Source organism: Microtus oregoni, unplaced genomic scaffold (genome assembly GCF_018167655.1).
Source record: "Microtus oregoni isolate MIOR12 unplaced genomic scaffold, Mior012 000165F_ref0000029, whole genome shotgun sequence".
Taxonomy (NCBI): Eukaryota; Metazoa; Chordata; class Mammalia; order Rodentia; family Cricetidae; genus Microtus; species Microtus oregoni.
In genome coordinates, this window is record NW_024544820.1 from 499,050 (window position 1) to 519,251 (window position 20,202).

At 38.7% G+C, this 20,202-nt stretch overlaps 1 protein-coding gene across 13 annotated transcripts in view; it reads right to left on the bottom strand.

Annotated features, from left to right (window-relative positions):
* LOC121445202 (hephaestin) overlaps window positions 1–11,531 on the bottom strand; it is an 87,914-nt gene extending 76,383 nt beyond the window's left edge. For 2 of the 13 annotated variants that reach the window (XM_041647215.1, XM_041647212.1), the window contains exons 1-4: window positions 11,395–11,531; window positions 8,856–8,979; window positions 4,086–4,289; window positions 1,896–2,140 (exon numbers count right to left, since the gene is read on the bottom strand). In XM_041647215.1, the coding sequence (XP_041503149.1) occupies window positions 1,896–2,140; window positions 4,086–4,289; window positions 8,856–8,929 (523 nt within the window). In that variant the 5' untranslated portion in view covers window positions 8,930–8,979; window positions 11,395–11,531. Of the gene's footprint in view, window positions 1–1,895; window positions 2,141–4,085; window positions 4,290–4,498; window positions 4,541–4,851; window positions 4,933–6,955; window positions 7,042–7,205; window positions 7,405–8,855; window positions 8,980–10,431; window positions 10,683–11,332 lie in introns of those variants that run through there. The other 11 variants (XM_041647218.1, XM_041647219.1, XM_041647221.1 and 8 more) reach the window with 11 other exon arrangements.
* Between the last annotated feature and the right edge of the window lie 8,671 nt (window positions 11,532–20,202).

Below are 20,202 nucleotides of genomic sequence, written 5' to 3' on the forward strand. Positions count from 1 at the left end.
ATTAAAATTAAGTAAAACTCATTAAAAGAGTTTTGAGATATATAGAAATCACTTGGAAAGAACTATAGTCAGAAAAAGTCATGTTTAACTTAAATGATGTGAAGGCAAAGAAAAAAGCAGACCTTCCTTCCAAGCTCCCCTGGCAGTACAGTTAGTTCTAGTAACACTCAGGAGTTGGAGGGTCTCTAGTTAAAACACTAGCCTGGGGTATATAAGGAGACCCCACCTGAGAGTAAGGGAAGTCCTTCATTTCATGCACTCACTTTGAAATACAAAGAGCACACAGTCACACTTTAACGTAACGCCATGACCAGTGGGCTTATTTTCTCATTTTAGAGAATATAAAACAGTGAGTAATTTTATTTCTTTACATTAAAAAAAATCTATCTCTTCTAACAAACATTGGTTGTTTGATGCTGGGTTTCACCAGACATCCCAAAGTATTTTGGAATCCAATTTCCTCCTGCCTCTGCCTCCTAAGTGCTGAAATCCTTGGTATGTATAACCATATTACTATTTACTACCTTATGATTTACAAAGTGTATTGCTACATATATCTTAAGAACACCATAATTTATTCCTTTTATTTGTGACATTAAACTTTCAGTAATCTTTCCCCATTCTTATCTTTTCTTTGCCCCACCCCCTCTGGTAATGGCTATTTTCATGTCAACTTCTATGATAACAACTACTTTAGATTCCAAAAAATAATCAAATCCTATAGTATTGATCTTCCTGTAGCTGATGTAGTTCACTCAATGTAGTGCCCTTCCAGGTTATTCTATGTTGTAATAAAACAAAATATTTATTTCTCTCTAAGGGTGAATACCATTCAGATACATACACACACACACACACACACATATATATGTATATATGTGTGTGTGTGTGTGTGTGTGATTTTCATATTCAAGTATAATATATAATATATAACATTCATATTTATTTTTGCAACTCTGGGGATGGGACCCAGGGCCTTGCAAATTATGCCTTATATCTTCAGTTCTATATACCATTTTCTTTGTTCATTCATCTGTATATGGACATTTGGGATAAGTATATAATCTCGCTGTTGTGCATAGTTCTACAATAATCACGGGAATATATGTCTCTTTAACATGGTGCTATCATTTTCCTTTTGGACATACACCTAGTAATGGGATTTCTGGGCAGTAACATAGTTCTAATTTTAGGAGTTGAAGATTGGTACTTGATGGCTATATTAATTTACCTTCCTATTTACAGTAAAAAAGAGTTCCTTCTCTGTGCATCCTCATCCCAAACCAGAGCTACTGACTTCCCTCTTTAATTTTCTCACTAACTACAATATCTATTTTAAGCCATTGTGCTTTGACAGTTAGAAGATGCTAAAGAATAAACTGGACATACTCTTTAAAAATAACAGATCTTCTGGAAGCTTCTGGAATCAGAATAGCACTCCATTACTTTCACAGAACTTTTCTTTCAAAAGCGTACTCAAATATTTAGTAGAAATGGAATTCCAAGAGTTCCTTGCAATAAAACAGGGAGTGTGTCATCATACTCCTCATGTAGAATCTCAAGCCCAGAGAATTGCAATGTCTTGTCCAAGTTACCCAGCGTATGTATCGGTACACAGCCATGTTCGCTCTAAATAAAGTTTTGCTGTGGCAAAACAGTAAGTAAGAAAAAAAACTATATTGGACTGGGCATGATAGCATCGAAGCCCTCAGGAAACTTAGGAAGGAGAATCATGAGTTCTAAACCATCCTCAGCCACAGACCAACATTCTGTTCAAAAGACCAAGAAAATGGAGAGAAAGGTAATTCTTGTTTTAAAGTCCTCTATCTCAGGTGGCAGTAAAGGAAAAGCGATACTTTGTGGGAAAGGAAGAGAGGAAAGGTAGAGTGCTTTACCTTCTGAGTCCTTCTCATAGAAAACTCCATGAGGGTGAATAGTATAAGGCCGACTTGCAAAGTTCTTCAGGTGGATTCGCATGACATCCCCCACCTCAGCCTGTAACAGTGGTCCTAGGAAGCCCAACCAGGCAGGCTTGGCTACTTCAATAGTGTATGTGCCGTCACTGTATTCCTTGTAGACAGTCTTCTTGTAACTACTCCCTATCCTGTCTTTGCCAGACTTTAGGAAGCTGGAAGCCACTCTGAGAAAATGCAAGACAGAATTACAACTTTTCTACCATCTTCAAGCAACTGGAAGCTTCTTTCCTAGAGAACGCTGACAAAAGAAAAGAGGAATTGGATTGCACTTGTGAAAAAGCCATGTGAAGTAGAAAGTTGAGTCATATGAAAATGCTGGAATCTGATCAAATTTCAACACACAAAGAGTCACTTTTACATGGTGCAAACAAGAGTACATTGACAAGTAGACAAATGACTCTAGAATGACTTTTTTTTAAATGACAACTCCTCATTCATGCAACCCTTAGCATTGTGCAGCTAGAGAGAGGGCAGAATATCATAGTGGTTATGACCATAGGCTTTAGGTATTTTGTATTAAATATCAGCTGCTCCATTTCCATAGTATTGGAACATTCAACAGGCTACCTTAGCTTCTATGTACATTATTTCACCATCTTCCAAATGAAGATTATTGAAGGATCTGACTTTCAAAGTTGTTGTGGTGACAGAAAATTATATTTATATGTCTGGGGTCTTAAAATGTGTGGTTAGCATGTACAACACCTTGGATTTGAATCTCGGAAGTGGAGGGGAAAAAGTAATTGAAAACTTCAGGAATTTTTAGAGAAGTACCTGGGAAATTGCAGAAGCTATTACTTCAAATTATTAAGATGAGTGGCTAATGGTTGCTCTTTTAAGAAGAATTTCAATACAAGAGTTATGACGCCAAAGTTGAATGAATGGCTTGAGTCAAACAACAGCTTATGCTAGTCATAGATCTCAGTTGTAAAACACTTGCCTACAATATATGAGGTCTTAGGATTGATGCCTGCACTACAAACCAGAAAGAGAGAAGCTGAGTTGTGAGTACTGCAAGATGAAAACTGCTGAGCTTCGGAGAGATAAGATGAACCACCATTGTAAAAGATGTTTCCATACGTTCATTCGCTGTCTTTAACTTTTGCTGAAGCATCAACCAATATGTCAGATCAACCTTCCCATTGTTTGAGAGCTTGAGGCTGGACGAATGTCGTGAGTTCAAACATGGCAAGAGTTATGTAGTGAGCTCCAGAACAGCCTTTGGCATAGTAAAAGTAAGATCTTGTCTCAGAAAAAAAAAATGAGAAAGAGAGAGGAGGGAAGGGAGATGAGAGAAAGAGAGAGGATAGAGGATGCAGGGAGTGAAAAATAGAAAAGAAAAGAAAAGAAAAGAGAAAAAAAAGTTTAATCCTGTGAGGGGTACAGTGGTAAAAACAGAATCTACTTTATAGAGATTAGAATCCTAGTACCTCCATCTACTGGCTATAGGATTTGGATTGATCACTTGACTTCCATGAGCCTGTTTTCTCATCTATAAAATCAAGATTGCCGATAGTTACATGTTGCTCTGTGGTAGGGTTCAAGATCATGGGTTCTATCCTCATACCACAATATTGACAATATTCATACTTCCTAGGGGTTTTTCAGAATTGAATGATGTATTTGTAGGTGTCTAGTATGGCATCTCCCCTAAAGCTCTTGTCTATGAACTATGTGTTACTATTGTCTCCTTGCTTATAAGATGTTTTCACACATCTAGAATTTGGGTAGCTCCACCAGACTACAAGAGCATGGTTCCACTTCACGTGTCTCAGAAATACTGCATACATTTCATTTTAAAACGATAAACCAAACAACTGTTAATAGATGAGCATTATGAATCCCATTTTAAACGAAAAGGAATATGGACTTATCTTCAGAAATCTAAAAATGCTGTAGTGTTTCATTGTTGAAAAGCAAACTTGGGATGGGATGTTGGATCCCAAACCAACTTTCTTTCCATGAAAGCTGTTGTTGCATGTATGGTCCAAAGAGATTGGAAGCTGGCTGTTATCATACCCTGAGAAAGTACCCTCAAAAGACTACCTATTGGCCTCAAGAATATCCTCTTTTATCTCTACTTCTAATAATACATAAGATAAAACCTACATGTCATCGTTCAGAGGCTGGTTTGTGATGACATTTCTTCCTTTGGGAGCATAGTCCCACGTCACATTTTCAATGGCCAGGTAGTAATCTCGAATGGCCCCATCAGTTGGTAGAAGCCACAAGGAGTTCATGAACAGTAAAATCCAGAGAAAATGGCCTGGAGTCATGGCCCACACTACTCGGAGAAACCAGGAATGGAATCTGCTGGTATGAAAAAAAAAGATAAAAGAGGACAAAGGAATTTTGCATGTATCTGGGAAACTGTAGAGGCAAGGAACATATGAAATGGCTGAAAAAAACATAACTCAATTAACCCAGGTGGTTTTTTTTAACCTCACTAGACTCTTTTCAGTCCAACAAATATTCAGTGGCCTCGATACATAGGTTGTTAGAGAACAAAGTTAAAAATTCACCTGTATTACTAATCATGCATTGTTTCCTTCAGAAGAGAAACCTGAATTCTGTTCTTTCAGCAGTATGGACGCGAGAATGTACTCTGACCCTTGAATCAGGAAACAGTCATCGGAATCATGATTAGACTATACTGACTGACTTGGTACCTTAATCAAGTCAGTAATTCTTCCTTTGCCTGTTTTCCCTTAAGCAAAAAGTGACTCATAGTTGCTACTTCCCATAATTAAATTATATTTAGAAACACATGAGAAATCATCAAAAGACATTTGCTGGAATATTCATAGACCCAAAATGAGAACTGCCAAAATGCCAATCAATATTAAAATGGCTGAGTAAATTGCATTTTACTTACACAATGGAACTCAGAATGGCAGTCATAATGAACAAGCTATAACTATGCACGGAACGATGGGCAGAGGTGGTAAATGCAACTCTAAAGAAAGAAACAAATCAAAAGAAGCATACATGCTACATGATTTTACCAGGTAAAGGGCAAATTACAGCAAACAAATCCTTGCTACAAGACGTAAGGATGGAGGTGAAAAAAGAGCTCAGATGTTTACTACTTGCACACTGTCCAATGGTCGCTGAGTTCCATCTCTAACACTATAAAAAGAAATGAAGATAATGTTCACCCTTGAAGCAAACATCAGTGACTTTGAAGGGAAGAGTCATGTTCTGTTTCTTTATATTCAATTTATATAAATGTGTTCGGTTTCTGACAATATTCTGAGCAATACAGAATTTATAGACATTTTCATATGTTTCATTTTGGGTGTTAAAAAGGGTAAAAAAGATAGAACAAAACTAAATGAAAACATCAGAGGGAAGTAGTTAGAACATCTTAGAGTCTCAGCTGGTTTCCAATGCTGTATATAAATTCATTTCACAGGTTCCATCCTGAGTCACTGCCATACCCGGACTTCCAGCTTCTTATTTCAATGTTTTAAGCAAGAAGGTTAGAATTCTTTTGAACCAGGGAGGGAGGCTCTAAGTCATACCAAATATAGATCAAAACCAGAAACATAAGCACACATTAACATTTGCACGCATGGCTTTACTTAAAATCACAGATGCACGTATTTACATCCACATACAGTCATACTGTCAACATAGAGACAGCATCACCGTCAGAACAACAACAACAATAATAAGCAAGTGTCTATTGTGTCAGTTGTGTGCTCATTCTAAACATTTAACATAAATGAACTACTTTATGTCTGACAACCACCCTATGAAGTGGATGTCATTATTCCCCATGGTATAGTGGAGAAATTGGAGAACAGAGATGTAGTATGTCCAAGGCCACCTTAGTTAGCAAATGTTAGAGTTGGGATTTCATTCCAGGAAATATGACTCCACCACCTAGGACGCAGGCACAAAAGAAACTTGCACACTCACTTGCATGCACACTGAAAGTGTGCATATCCTCACAGCCACAGCTATGTCTGGAAAAACTGCACGCAATCTACAATATGCAATTTCATGTGGTTATGTTTACTTTAGAAAAAGAGAGATAATCATAATAATGATAATAACTATGTTTCACCAAGATATGACTAAACACAAAACACCATGTTGAGTGCCTTAAACAAACTGTTTCATTAAATATTCGACTCAAGCAAAAGTAATAGAGATTATTACCCCAAACTAGAAACACAGTCTCTACTGGGTGTGGTAGTGCATGACTAATTTCAGCACTCAGGAGATTGAGGCAGGAGGATTACATGTTCGAGCCCAGCCTGCGCTACATACAGAGAAGAAACTCTGTAAACTTAATGAACTGTTTAACTAATTAACTCAAGTCTTAGTACCACAAAAAAAATTTAAAAAGATGGCTAGATTCACACATGGATAGAAAGGAATCAGATATTTATCCTAAGTAGGCCCAGAACTTACTCTGATTAAAATCAAACTTAAAGATTTTTAAAAAATAAACTCTCAGGCTTTTCAGTACATAGCAACTGTGTAAGAATTAATCACCAATCTCCATATTATGTTTGGCAGAAAGCCCTAGATGGAAAGACAGGCCTGTTTGGGGCATACTTCTGGCAGAAACCTGGCTGCCCCACTGATTGATGATAATATAACCTGATCATTATTTAACAGCTATGATGTTGCTTCCTCGTGGGTAAAGTGAATTTATTATCAGCCTTGGAAGAATAAATCAGAAATTTTACCTAAAAGAGCCTTAGTAATATCAGTGTTTCGAAGACAGGAGATAGTTCCTACTATAAGCTTTTCCTTCCGTCTCCTGGCTAGCTTGCTAATATATCCTTGCAATATATCCTTCCTAAGACATTGCCTTTATTTACCACATTGGACTATAAATTCCTTGAGAGTGGATGGAAAGTAATACAGGTGTCTGTGTATCTACTGTCAGGTGAGCTACAGAAGGCCCATTGGTCAGGCAACCACTAAAGTGAAAGATGAGGAATAGGCATGGGTGTTCCCACCTGTTTGCTCCAGTCTAGTTTCTAGCACTAGCTTGAACAGTGACTTCAGGCAAGTTCCTTTATCTTAATGAGCCCCAGTTTCTCATCTATAAAACAGGGAAAGACACAGAGCTAAACTATACAGTACTTACATTGTAGAAGTTACGGAAATGTTATAATCTAATGGAACACACATATGCATAACTATGACAATTGTGGCATTTAAAAACTTGTCAAAGACTCGTTTCTCTCACATGATGCCAATACTCACATTTCCTGATGAAACACAGGTACCGTCACATGTACCTACATACAATACTACGCATGGACATACAGTTAGCCATCCCTTAGGACCCTCACACTGGAAGGAGAAGCCTTTGTTCAATGGACGCCTGATTGTAACCTGGACCTCGTTCACACTTCCTCCTCAAGGGTTACCATCAAGGCAGCTGTGCCTTCAGCTTATTTACCTAGAGAGAAAACAGTTCCAGGTAAGGGCTCCATGATTGCAGTCTCACTTGATAGTCTTGGAAATGTCTGGAGATGCTTAGTGCAGACCATTAGCACAGAATTAATAAGCAGTCAAGTTTAAAAATGGTGACTAAGATCCCACAGTCCAGATAATATAGAACCTAGCAGTACCGATGTGCTCTTTGTATCTGCAGCCTTATTTCTCCTAGTCCTGTAAGATATGGACTGCTTTCCATGTTTTCTATACAGCGCAGAGGCTTTGACGTCACACCTCTTAAACAAAGCCTGGGGTCACCATAGTCTTCATCTTTAATACTATTTGTTGCCTCAGAGTCGTGAAGATTAAATACATAATAACAATCTATACCTGTATATAGTGCAAATAAGTGCTGCTAGTTATGAAAAAAATAGTGGCTATTATCATTAAAACCGAGGAAGTAGATTTGAACATATAACCAACCACTATCACAAAGCTTTATCTGTTTTGATTTTGTTGTTGGTTTGTCTCCTTATTTTTCTTTCGGGTTCTGGGAATCAAACCCAAGTCATTTCACAAGCAAGGAACGTACTTCCAGCCTAAACCTTATAATTTTTTGGATAATGACAGATATATATATATATATATATATATATATACATTGTTCACATCAGTAACACATTCAATGTACAGAAGCATTCTTACAATGGTATAAAATGCACACATTTCAAGCTGACAGGCTCTTCTCGAAAGAAACTTGATTTAATGTGAACTAGACCTTGGGCCAGTTATGGTGACACACACCTATAATTCTAGTACTCGTGGAGGTGATGGGTGAGGCAGGAAGATCAAGAGTTCAAAAGCCAGTCTGAGCTGTATGGTAAATTCTAAGTTAACCTGCTGTCTCTAGCTCTGTTTCTCGGTCTCTGTGTCTGTCTGTCTGTCTGTCTGTCTGTCTCTCTCTCTCTCTCTCTCTCTCTCTCTCTCTGTGTGTGTGTGTGTGTGTGTGTGTGTGTGTGTGTGTGTGTGTGTGTGTATGTATAGAAGCAGAATTTAGCATCAGATAAATTTAGTTGTGAGTACTATGTGTTTTGTGTTTAAATAAGATAAGTGGATATAGAATCTGGAACTTATCAAGCATCTTGTAAGGACTAGTTTCTCTTCCTTTAAATTACTGACTTCCTATCTTACTGCCTTGAGACTGAGCTTGGCATCGTCTTCGTCATTTATGTTGTTTACGTTGGTTTTTATCATACACTTTAAGGGCAGAGGAAAGGAAGAACCCATAAACTTACTTGGACATTCCATGATAAATATGGAAAGTATCCAAGCACCAATAAAAAGAGAGAGAGGGAGAGAGACAGAAAGAGAGAATCACTTCCCTATTCACTGTTTATTCATTATGTGACACTGGAAAGCTATGCAGCGTCCTGAGCCTAAGATCCTCGTTTCTTAAATAGTGAAAATCTATACCTTGGGCCTCTCAGTGGTTTCCTATGAAGACCAAATGAGATGAAAGACATGAAATCTCCGTGGAAACTTTTCATCAGGTCTGTGACATGGTTCTTGCTAATGGGCCTGCGGAGAACAGCCAAACCTGTGTAGGAAAAGGAAAACAAGAAATGAAATGAATAAGGTGAGCATGAGTGCTGGGTAAAAGCAAAGAGGAAGTCTCTTTAAGAAGAAAGTAAGAGCCACTCAGAGGAAAAAAAGCTAAGGGCACTTTCTGGGCAACTTGGAATTCAGTATAATTTAATTGTACACTGACATCTCGCTTCAACCAGAGTAGAAAGTGAAGCCTCTCCTTCCTCTCAGTTACCATGGTCTCCTGGCCTAGCCCTTAGCAACCATGGCAATTTGCATCAAGGTTTTCCCTAGAATTTGCAAGTTGCTTTTTTACTGTGATAATGCTTTCTTCTCTCCCTGTAGTCTTGTCTCAGTTAACTAGACTGGGTTTAAAAGGTTCAGCCTAAATTTTAAGAAGTCACTAAACTGAATAGGAATTTGAAGCTATCTTCAGTGAGCCCTGCCTCCAGTCTCTCTGAGCAGCCTTCCTAAGATCTGCCTGTCAAGATTCTCCTTTTGGCTCCCTGATTTCTTAACGTTTTATCACTCTGTTGATAGAAAAAAAAAGTGGCATTAATGACCCTCAATCAAATTCCATCTCTTGCCTATATGAGTTATAATGCAGCAAATTATTTTCACTTCTGTGAACCTCTGCTTTCTCATCCTCAACATGGGGATTCTGATTATTTCAATTGTTTCACAGGACTGGTTTGGTTTGAGACTCAAACAAATGATAAATATCCGAGGCAGTATACAGATATTTTGTTTGTATAGTATATGCAAATAATAAAGCAGATACTCAGTACTGAGAAACTGAATAAACTATACTTACTTATCTACCAAGCCTTTAGAAACCGTTTTTATGTGTGTGTGGCTCGGAGATATTTAGAAAACTGAGAGCACAGTGGTAAAATGGTTGGTTCAAAATCATGCAGTCAGTTACCAGGAAGGTCAGAATTCGAATTCATGCCTAATAAATTGTTTCATTGAGCATTAAGTACTTTTTAAATGATTCTTAAAATAATTCACTTTTTTAGTGTGACTCAATTACTCAAATCACATTCATAGTGTGACTCTATCGGCACCTATCTTGTCTGAAAAATATGAAAGTTAGCATAGTTGTTTTTAAGGGTTGTAACCTTAAATTCATGGAATTTGCAGTCCGTTTTCTCAATAAAACTTCCCAACCTGAGAGACAGAAGATGAAGAGGCTGTTTAGACAGCAAAATGAATTATTCTCAATGACTTCAAGATTGTCCCAGAAACAGTGGAATCAGTGAGATTCTGGCCATTTTGGCTAGAGGAACAAAAGGAATGCAGTCTATTGTCTCCTGTTACTTCCCTGTGCACCTAACTAAACTTCCTCCAACTCTAGGTCCACCTACTTTCTTTCCCAGTGACCCTGGACTCTTCTAAAGCCAACTGAATAAGCATTTTGCAAAGGAAGGCAAGTGAGGTTGTTTCAAAAGAGAAAGAATCTTACCTTTGTTAGGGAAAACCCTTCCTTCCTTTCTTCCCTCCTTCCTTCCAAATTCATGTCAGCGGCCCATCAGTGCAGAACTGCAGACCCCAGCCTGAGTCTGCCAGCCCTGTTTACTGAGTAAACACGGCTACAAAGCTCTTCCCATGAGTTAAATCTAGGACTGCTGTCTGGCGAGGATTACTGACTGGGGTGAGTGAAAGGGGGAGGGGACAGTGCTGGGTGCCCTCTTTTCCACAAACTAAACTACTGGAATGTCCTGTTCCCGCCGGTTTGGTACAAAACCCGGGGTGGTTCTTTGACAACATCCGGGTGTTTTCCAAATCCTGGTGAGGATCTCCGGAGGAATTACAAGGAGGTGTAGCTTGCTAGAAGGCTTTGCTGAACTGGGTTCAAAACGCATCTTCAGTGTGGCCAGCCAAAGCCTGCAGGCAGATTCCAACTGCCTGGGTTAAGAAACAGGAGGACAGGGGTAGAAATGCTGATAACGATAGTAACAATAGTAATGCCACAAGGCTCTCTTAAAAATTAAACTGTCGTCTGGATTTTTTTTTTTTTTTTTGAGCCAAACACCATTTGTGCTCCTTCTGCAAAGAAAAGGCAGTGAAAAGTCACAGGACTCAACAGAATCTATGTCCTGGCTTTTCTGGCTTGGAAGCAAGAACTAGTTGAGAGAATTTGGCCTAGGCCCTTACTTCACTGGGCCTCTTTCCAGTGATTAGGGCCTTAAAGTAGACACGAACCCATTCATCTCTGTAAAATTACAAATCTAAGAATCTATGACGGTGTATTCTCAGTGTTAAGAGCAGTTGAGAAAGAGCCGTAAGGAAAGACTGAATGAAGAGAAGGTCATGAAGACAGAACTGAATACCTTGTCATGTTAGGAGGGGCCATTTCTACCCACCAGACTCCCCAGCCCCAGGATGGTTGTTGGTAAGATGGCAGTCGACTATCTGGTGTCCTTACTTTGTGACGAGGAGATCTCCACGGAGAGCAAACTGTCTTCTTCACGCCGGCTGTATTTGCTCCCTTGCCCCGAACCTGGAACACCTGGAGCAGGGGCCACGAAAGAGAACTTTCATAAGACCGAAAGTCCCACTGAGCTGGTAGGGCAAAGTCTGAGTCATAAACAACTAGAGGTTTTAAGTATTCTCAGCCACTGAGGAGCTGCCCTGCAAATTGCAGCGTAAGCCAAGGGAAGTGGAAGTACAAGCAAAGAGAAGGGAGGAGCTGCCAGACTCAGCTACCTCAGAGACTCACAGCAGTCAACAGCAGCTGGATTGGTTCAAAGCAGCACCTAGGATTACCTGCCTGACATACATGTGGACCTTGAAGCTAGAGGGGGAAGGTGGGGACCAAACCCATTAACCTGGGATCCAAGTCCAGGCTCTAAGGCATTTATGACAGGGAAGGGAGGGGAAGGAATAAGGTCTGCACTCTGACTCATGAAACACAACAAGAAGCAGGTCATTATAGATGCCCTTCAGTCAACACAGTAAAGACTACGGAAGGCAAGCAAGGCAAGATTTCCGGGCTTGTATTATTTTTTCACAGATTTCACTGAGAGTGTAAGAGGCTAACATGTCTTACAAAAATCTTGCATGTTTCTGGTGCTTTCTCCTGGGAGTCATTTAAAGCATATTTTTAAGTGGTTGCCTATAGACCACAGGTTGGCAAGCTTTAATGTAAAGTGTCACTCGGTATATATTTTATTTTTCAAGAGTAGATAGTTTCTTTGTGGTACAACTTTTAAAACTATAGTTATAACTCATACTTCTATCCATATTTGAACAGTAAATAAAAAAGCAACAGACAAGATTTGGGCTATGAGCTATGGAGCTTTATTCTTTTCTTTTCCTTTCTTTCTTTTTTTACATATATGAACATTAGCATGGAATTTGTGTCTAGTGTCCTTGATTGAGATTGCAATTTTGCCATTTCCAGATAATGCAAACTTGGAAAAGTGTTTTAATCTTCTCAAATGTAAGTTTTACCCTTTGTGAAATATGTTTTACCTTTGTTTTATAGGGCTATTATGAGGAGGGAAATAAAATTATATATGTGAACATGGTGACTGGCACATCGTCTAATGACAGAAATGATGGTTGGCTTAATTTTATTAAAGGTATAAAACTAGGGCTGATGATGTAGCTTAGTGGGTAAGAGCTTGAAAACCATGCACAAAGCCCTGTGACCAATCAGTAGTACCATAGGAAACCTGGGTTGGTGGAAAATGTAATACTAGCAGGACACAGAAGAAGGATGATCAGAATTTCAAGGTCATCTTCGGTTTCATATTGAGTATATTGAGTTCTATGTCTGCCTAGGGTATATGAGACTAAATAATAAAATTCTTATTAACACAAATGGTGTGAAATATGGTAAATTGTGGTGATTTGAATGAGAACTGTCCCCCTAGGCTCATATATTTAAATGCTAAGTCACCAGTTCGTAGACAGTTTAGGAAGGATTAGGAGACATGGCCTTGTTGAAGGAGGTGTGTCTCTGGGGTTGTGTTTTGAGGTTTCAAAAGCCCATAGCAGCCAGGCGCTCTCTCTCTCTCTCTCTCTCTCTCTCTCTCTCTCTCTCTCTCTCTCTCTCTCTCTCTCTCTCTCTCTCTACCTGCTGCTTGTGATTCAGGATGTCAGGATGTAAAGCTCTCAACCACTGCTACAGAGCCATGTCTGTCTACTTCCTGCCATGATGATCATGGACACACCTTCTGAAACTGTAAGTAAGACCCTAGTTAAATGCTTTCTTATGTATGTTTCCTTAGTCATGGTGTCTTTTCACAGCAATAGAACAGTAAGACACAAATAAAGGAAGCATGCTTCAACGATTCCTGCTTTATATTCTGGTTATGTTTCTGAAGAACCTACAATGATCCTTAACATATCGTTTTACCTCTGAGGAACCTTTACCAATAACATTTAGAAAATAACTAGACTTTCATATTTTTTTAAGATCATCATATATACATTTATTTTACTTTTTCACTTCATCTGTTATTTGAGAATTTCATACAATGTATTTTAATCATATTCATTCCCTTTCTTTACTCTTCCCAGATCCATACACTCTCCCCAGCTTACTAAACTCTATCTTCTTGTTTTATTAAACTCACCAAGTCCAATTTATATGCCTGCATGTATGCCTTCCACTGAATGGTAATCAACACTAGGGACTGAACCTCTTCTATCAGCAATCAACTGGCAATAGCTTCTTAGGTATGGTGGAATGTCAAACCCACATCCTTTCCCCAATTGAACTTTTGCCTGCTTGATATTGTACAGTGGTGTGGGAGGTCCTTCTATCTATGTGTTGCTTTTATTGGTTAATGAATAAAGAAACTGCCTTGGCCTGTTGATAGGGCAGAACTTAGGTAGGTGGGGAAAGCTGTACTGAATGCTGAAAGAAGGAAGGTGGAGCAGGAGATGCCATGGATCCTCTGCTGGAGATAGACATGCTGAAACTTTGCTGGTAGGCCAAGACCTCATGGTGATATACAGATTAATGGAGATGGGTTAAATTGAGATGTAAGAGTTAGCCAATAAGAAGCTAGAGCTAATGGGCCAAGCAGTGATTTAATTAATATAGTTTCTGTGTAGTTATTTTGGGTCTAAGCTAGCTGGGATGTACAAGCAGCCATTCCTTCTACAAATTGGTGTCCATGTGACCAACTAAATCCATGTGAAAACTGAGAGGGCTTAAAAAGGAATTCTAGACCAAAAAAACAGCTTCTTGCTGTTTGTTGATGGCATGCCACACCTCCTTTAAGACAGGTTTTCCTGATTCAGCCATAGCAAGAAAAAGCAGCACCATTTTAAAATGCCTGCTTTCTGGACTGTGCTGCCAGCACAACCTCTGGTTCTTTCAGGCAGGAGGTCTGGCTACAGAGCATTTGAGTGGGGTTAGTGAGCAGTGTGTTGCAACTTGCTTGATGGTGATGTGGACAAGCTTTGTGCCTGGAACTGGGGTGGTGTGCATGGTTCAGAGATGCAAGTGGCTCCACCTTGCTGGACTGTGCAGAGTGAGCAGGCAGTATAGTATATACCATAATAATAGCACAGATTAACTTTTAGACTATGGGGAGTGAGCAGGCAGTGCCATATATATCTAAGTAATGGTGCAGCTTGTTTTAAGAAGTGCTTAGCATTTTAAAAAGCACTCCTAGACAGTAAAGAATTACAGATATGCAATAAAGACAAATCCAGAGGAGTCATAGTGTTGGCTAAATGTACATAGGCTTAGAAGAGAGAAGAAAAAGAGTATAGAGAGTTATAAAATAAAGTTAATGCTTTTAAAAAAAAGTAAAGTCTTTAAAGAGACAGAGTACAGACATTCATAGATTAAAAGGAGTAAACAAAGAATAAGCCACATAAAGATGGAAAATTTACAGAGAGTCTGGATTATGTATATTATTGGGTTTTCTTTGAATTTTTTGACTGTGGAGGAGCTAAGTAACAGAGAGACATTTCATTGTATGGACTGCTAAGTTAAACCAACATAAAGGTATCTTGATTTCAAAATTTGAGTCTAAGTATATATTGCTTTGGAAAAGAGGTTATTTTTTTTGTTTTCACAGATTATGAGAACTTGTGGATTGCTTCCAGAGCAATATGGTTAGATGTAATGCAACTCCCTGAAAGTGTGCTGTAAACACCACCACAAAGAAAATACTTCACACAATAAATAGCAGATATATAAACCTGAGATATAAACAGAGATATAAACATGGATAATTTCATTGGTATCCTTAGACTCAGATCTGTGCCTGCAACAAGGAATCCAGTAATCTGCTCAGGTAATATGCCTACCCTCTCAAGCAATATGGCTAGCCTTGGTACACCAGTAAGAAACCTTTAAGACATTTAAAGAAGGTATGAAAAGCACAAACCCAAAATATCCTTAATGGGCTTCAAGCTTTAATCTCTATTACTAACCCATCAATTCCTTATATTTATTCAGCAACATGATCAATATTTCCAGATTTCTTGATTACAGACTTTCACCCTGAAGTAGTTCCAAAGATGAGATGGATACAAAGGCACTAAACATAGGCGTAGCATTGTATAGTAAGAAAAACAAGTAGTTCAGATTTAGAAAAACCAAGGATCATAAAAGAACAGAGTTCAGAACTAATCACTAGAAGCAAAGACATGCAAGTGGGGAATGGAACAGAAACAAGTTGTACTAACAGTACCATAACATGGATGCGAGAAATTAGCTATGGCTTTATTTTATTGCTCCGCCTCTCTTTGTGTGTGTGTGTGTGTGTGTGTGTATGTGTGTGTATGTGAGTGTGTTTGTGTGTGTTTGTGTGTGTGTGCGTTCTTTCCTTCTACTATGTTGATCCCTAAGATTAAACTCAGGTCATCAAGATTGGGGCCATTTGTCTTTACGCCACTGAACCATAGCAAGGATTCTAATTATGGCTTTCTGTAGCAACATTTGATGTCTTAATTATAGCAATCTATAATAAATTAAGAGATATATCAAATATACAAATTATTAACATTTGAAAAGATGGAAATGTTTATTGTCTTATTTTTATTGTTATGTGTATAAGACATGCATTGGATTGCTGTCATGCAGCTGATGAAGATATAAAAATATTATGTCTAATAAAAGAAAATTTTAAAAAATCAGGTCTCAAATTCTAGTATTTATCAGAATCTCTTGAAGAATTATTAAGACACCAAACTTCTGGATCAGGACATCTTTGGTGGGACATGAAACCATCATATTTCCAATAACCACCCAGGTGATGCTAATGTTACCATAAAGTACTATTGCTTAAAAGCTCCACCCTGCCGTTTCACCTCCATGTGCAGTGTGATGCTTAAGTTCCATACCTGCTTCTCTTGTGTGTGGGTATCCAGGCTTAAATGTATTTTCATCAGGTATCTTATTTATGTGCAGTTCTCCCAAAACTCATCCAAACATCTATTCCCTTTGCTGCAGACCTTGCCTGCTTGTGTGAATATGGCCTTCCACCTTCTTGACCAGCTACACAGTCTTCCTTTCCAGATACCTACCTGACTCTAGTGCTCTCGAAATGGTACCAGCTGACCAACTCCACCCTCTGAACTTCCTCTGCTGTCTAGCATTTCTTCCTGATGGTGCTTTCTGGGCACAGGCAAACCTTGCTTGAATTTTAAGTCTGCTTCTCCCTGAAACGTGTGATTTAAGTGAGGTCACTGAATTTTCCGAGTATCTGTTTTGTCATCTACAACAACAGGCTTTGAAAATGAAATGGAAAAAAATGTTTATATAAAGACAAGCACAACATTTGTCACATAGAAAGGGACAAAAGTGAAAAAGCAAGGTGAATACTTAAATAAACTTGTCAATATATGTATGTGTATATATCCATGTACCACGTGGGAGTCTAAGAAAATTTTATTCTATAAATATTATAATCAAAATATTCTTATCTGTGGTTTCCTATTGGCTCTCACTTTACGTTTTGAACTATTCAGATTTTTCATCTCTCATAAATTAGTTTCTTTATTTTTAATTTTAAAAAGAATATCTGGAAAACGAATGTGAACCCACTTTTGTTTCCTTCCCTTCATTTCTATGAGTAAGAAAGAAACTATTGGAGTGAGGAAGATGGAAAAAGTGTGAGACCATGAGCTTGGTTCCCCAGAACAATAGAAAATGTGATGTGGTGGCCCATATCTATAACCCTAGTGCTGTTATAAGGAGAAGAGATCATAGTCAGAGTTGAGAGAATCTCCAGAGCTTGTAGGCCAGTTAAGCTGGTGTGTGCATCAGTAAAAAAAGACATGCCACCTCAAACAAGGTGAAAGTTGAGGACCCCACACCAGAAATTGTCCTCTGACCTCCACACATGTGCCCACATTTACACACACAAACACTAATATGATCACATGGACAATATTTAGAATAAATACTAGCTGCCTTCCAAGATACTAAACACAACAAAATCTGTGGGTGTAGTCTATGCAGTAGAAACTGGGTTTCTTTTCAGCTATGCGTTTCAAGTGAGTTGAATTTACCTCTATTAATTCTTTAACAAATGATTACTCTTTACATGGAAAGGAACATAAATGGAACGGTGTCTCCCCCAAAAGAATTTGCACTTCGTTCCCTGAAATTTATAAATAAGGATATTACATGACAAAGGTTAATTAAAATCAAAGATGAAATGAATCACCTAATCACCTGGTTTCTAATCACTTGGCCTTAAAACAGGGAAATGATCCTGGATTTATCTGGTGGGCCAAATGATATCTGACAGACCCATTAACATAGAAGAGAAAGCAGAAAAAAAATCAAAATGAGGAATTGTTAGAAGCCAGACCACTGCTGCAAGCTTCAAAGATGGGGGAATTAGCCTCTAGCCCTCAGAAGACAGTCCTCCCTTAGCCAAAGGTATAACCTGATTAAGTGGTAAGACTCTGGAGACAGACAACCAAGAGTTGAAGGTTTCAATTCTCCTCCATTTTGTTCCATTTCCTAGGTGTTGACTTTAGGCTGGTACTTTAGAATTTATTTTAGTTCAGTTTCCTCCTCTATTAAAAGGGGATAATGCTAGTGACGGTTTCAGAAGGTTATTGTGATGATTATATAAGCAAATACGTGAAACACCTTTTCGTAAATAAATTTATGTATGTATGTATGCTATTTATTTATTTTTCAGCCAGGCTGCAGCTTCTTCCCTTCTCCAAGTCCCCCTACCATACTCACTCTGTTCCCACAAAATATGACACAGAGACTTATTTTTAACTATGAAAACTAGGCCTTTGCTTAGTTTCTAATGAGTTCTTATAACTTAAGCCATATTTTTTAAATCTATGTTCTTCCACACACTCAGTACCTCCTCACCATTATGCCATTCTGGTTATTCTGAGTCTTGCTGGGATCTCTGCCTTTAATCTTCACAGAGCTCTCATTATTCATTAGTCCCACCTATATTTCCTTCCTAGCTATTGGCTGTTTACCTTTATATTAAACCAATCACAGTGACACATCTTCACACAGTGTAAAGGAATATTCCATAACAAAGTACCTCGCCATGCATCAAAAATGGGCAACGTGCCCCTGCGTGAGGAGTGGAGGTCCTCCAAAGCTGCAAAAAAAATTCAGAGACAGCCCTTGTTCCTACCACCAGAACTCCCTGAAGAGGACCAAGCCACACAATTGCAATATTTATGTAGAGAGCCTAGGTCAGTCCCATTCAGCATCCCTGGCCTTTGGCTCAGTCTCATGAGATGACATGAGCACAGGCTAGTTAACTCTGAGCTTCCATGTGGTATCTTTGCCTCCTCTTGCTCCCACAATCTCCTCCCTTTCACTTCTGCAGTATTCTCTAAACTCCACCTAATGTTTGGCTGTGGGTCTGCACCTGTCTCCATCAATCGCTGGAAGATGCCTCTCTGCTAACACCTAGGGTAGGTACCAATCTGGTCACAGGAGATATCCAGTACAGGCTACATTTCTGCTACTGCTGAGAGTCTAAGCTGGGGTCCTCCTTGTATCCTCCTGGGAGATAGCCTTGTACCAGGTTCTTACCTGACCCCCAAAGTGCTCCCCCACCTCTCCAATAGTCCCTCATAGTGCTCTTCCCCTCCATTCCTTCTCGCAACCTGATTATTTATGTTTCTATCTCCACCAGCCTCAAATCCACCCGTGAAATCTCCACTTCCCTTTCCCATGGAGATCTGGGTATCCGGCCCATGACTCTTTCTGTTACACAGTCTCTGTGGGTCTGTAGACTGTAACATAGTTATCCTTTATTTTACATCTAATATCCACTTATAAGTGAGTTACAAACCATGTTTGTCTTCCTTGGTCTGGGTTACCTCACTCAGGATGAGTTTTTTTGAGTTCTTTTCATTTGCCTGCAAATTTCATGATGCCTTTGTTTTTAACAGCTGAGTAATAGTTCATTGTGTGAATCTACCACATTTTCTTTATCCATTCTTCAGTTTAGAGGCATCTAGGTTGTTTCCAGCTTCTGGCTACTATGAATAAAAACTTCTATGAACATAGCTGAGCAAGCATCCTTGTGGTATGATTGAGCATCCTATGTGTATATGCCCAAGAGCAGTATAGCTGGATTTTAAGGTAGATTAAATCCCAGCTTTCTGAGAAGCTTCCCTACTGACTTCTAAGTGCCTGAACAAGTTTGCATTCCCAACAGGAATGGAGGAATATTTCCCTTACTCTACATCCTCTCCAGCATGAGCTGTCACTTGTGTTTTTGATCTTATCTATTCTGACAGGTACAAGATAGAATCTCAGGGTAATTTGGCATTTCCCTGATATCTGAAGATGTTAAGTGTACCCCAGTCAGGTACTCCTGCTGAGAATTCTGTTTAAACCTGTACCCCATTTTTTCCATTGGATTATTTGGTATTCTGATATTTAGTTTCTTGAGTTCTTTATATATTTTGGAGGTCTGTCATTTTGTTCTATTGACAGTGTCCTTTGCTTTCCAGAAAGTTTTAAATTTCATGAAACGTTTATTAATTGTTAATCTTAGTGCCTGTGCTATTGCTGTTCTGTTCAAGGAGTTGCATCCTGGGAACATGTCTTAATACCTAGAAACTTTCTAATAAATAAAGGGAACATTAGAAGTAAAACTTGCATAACTTGACTAACAGTTCTTTTATATAATACTTGTAGAGCTATGGATCAAATTTATGATCTTCTATATGTTAACCTAATAATAACGTGATAATGGCTACACCAGTTTTTCTCCATGCATCATATGTAAGGGTCCTGCTTTTTCAAACAATATGT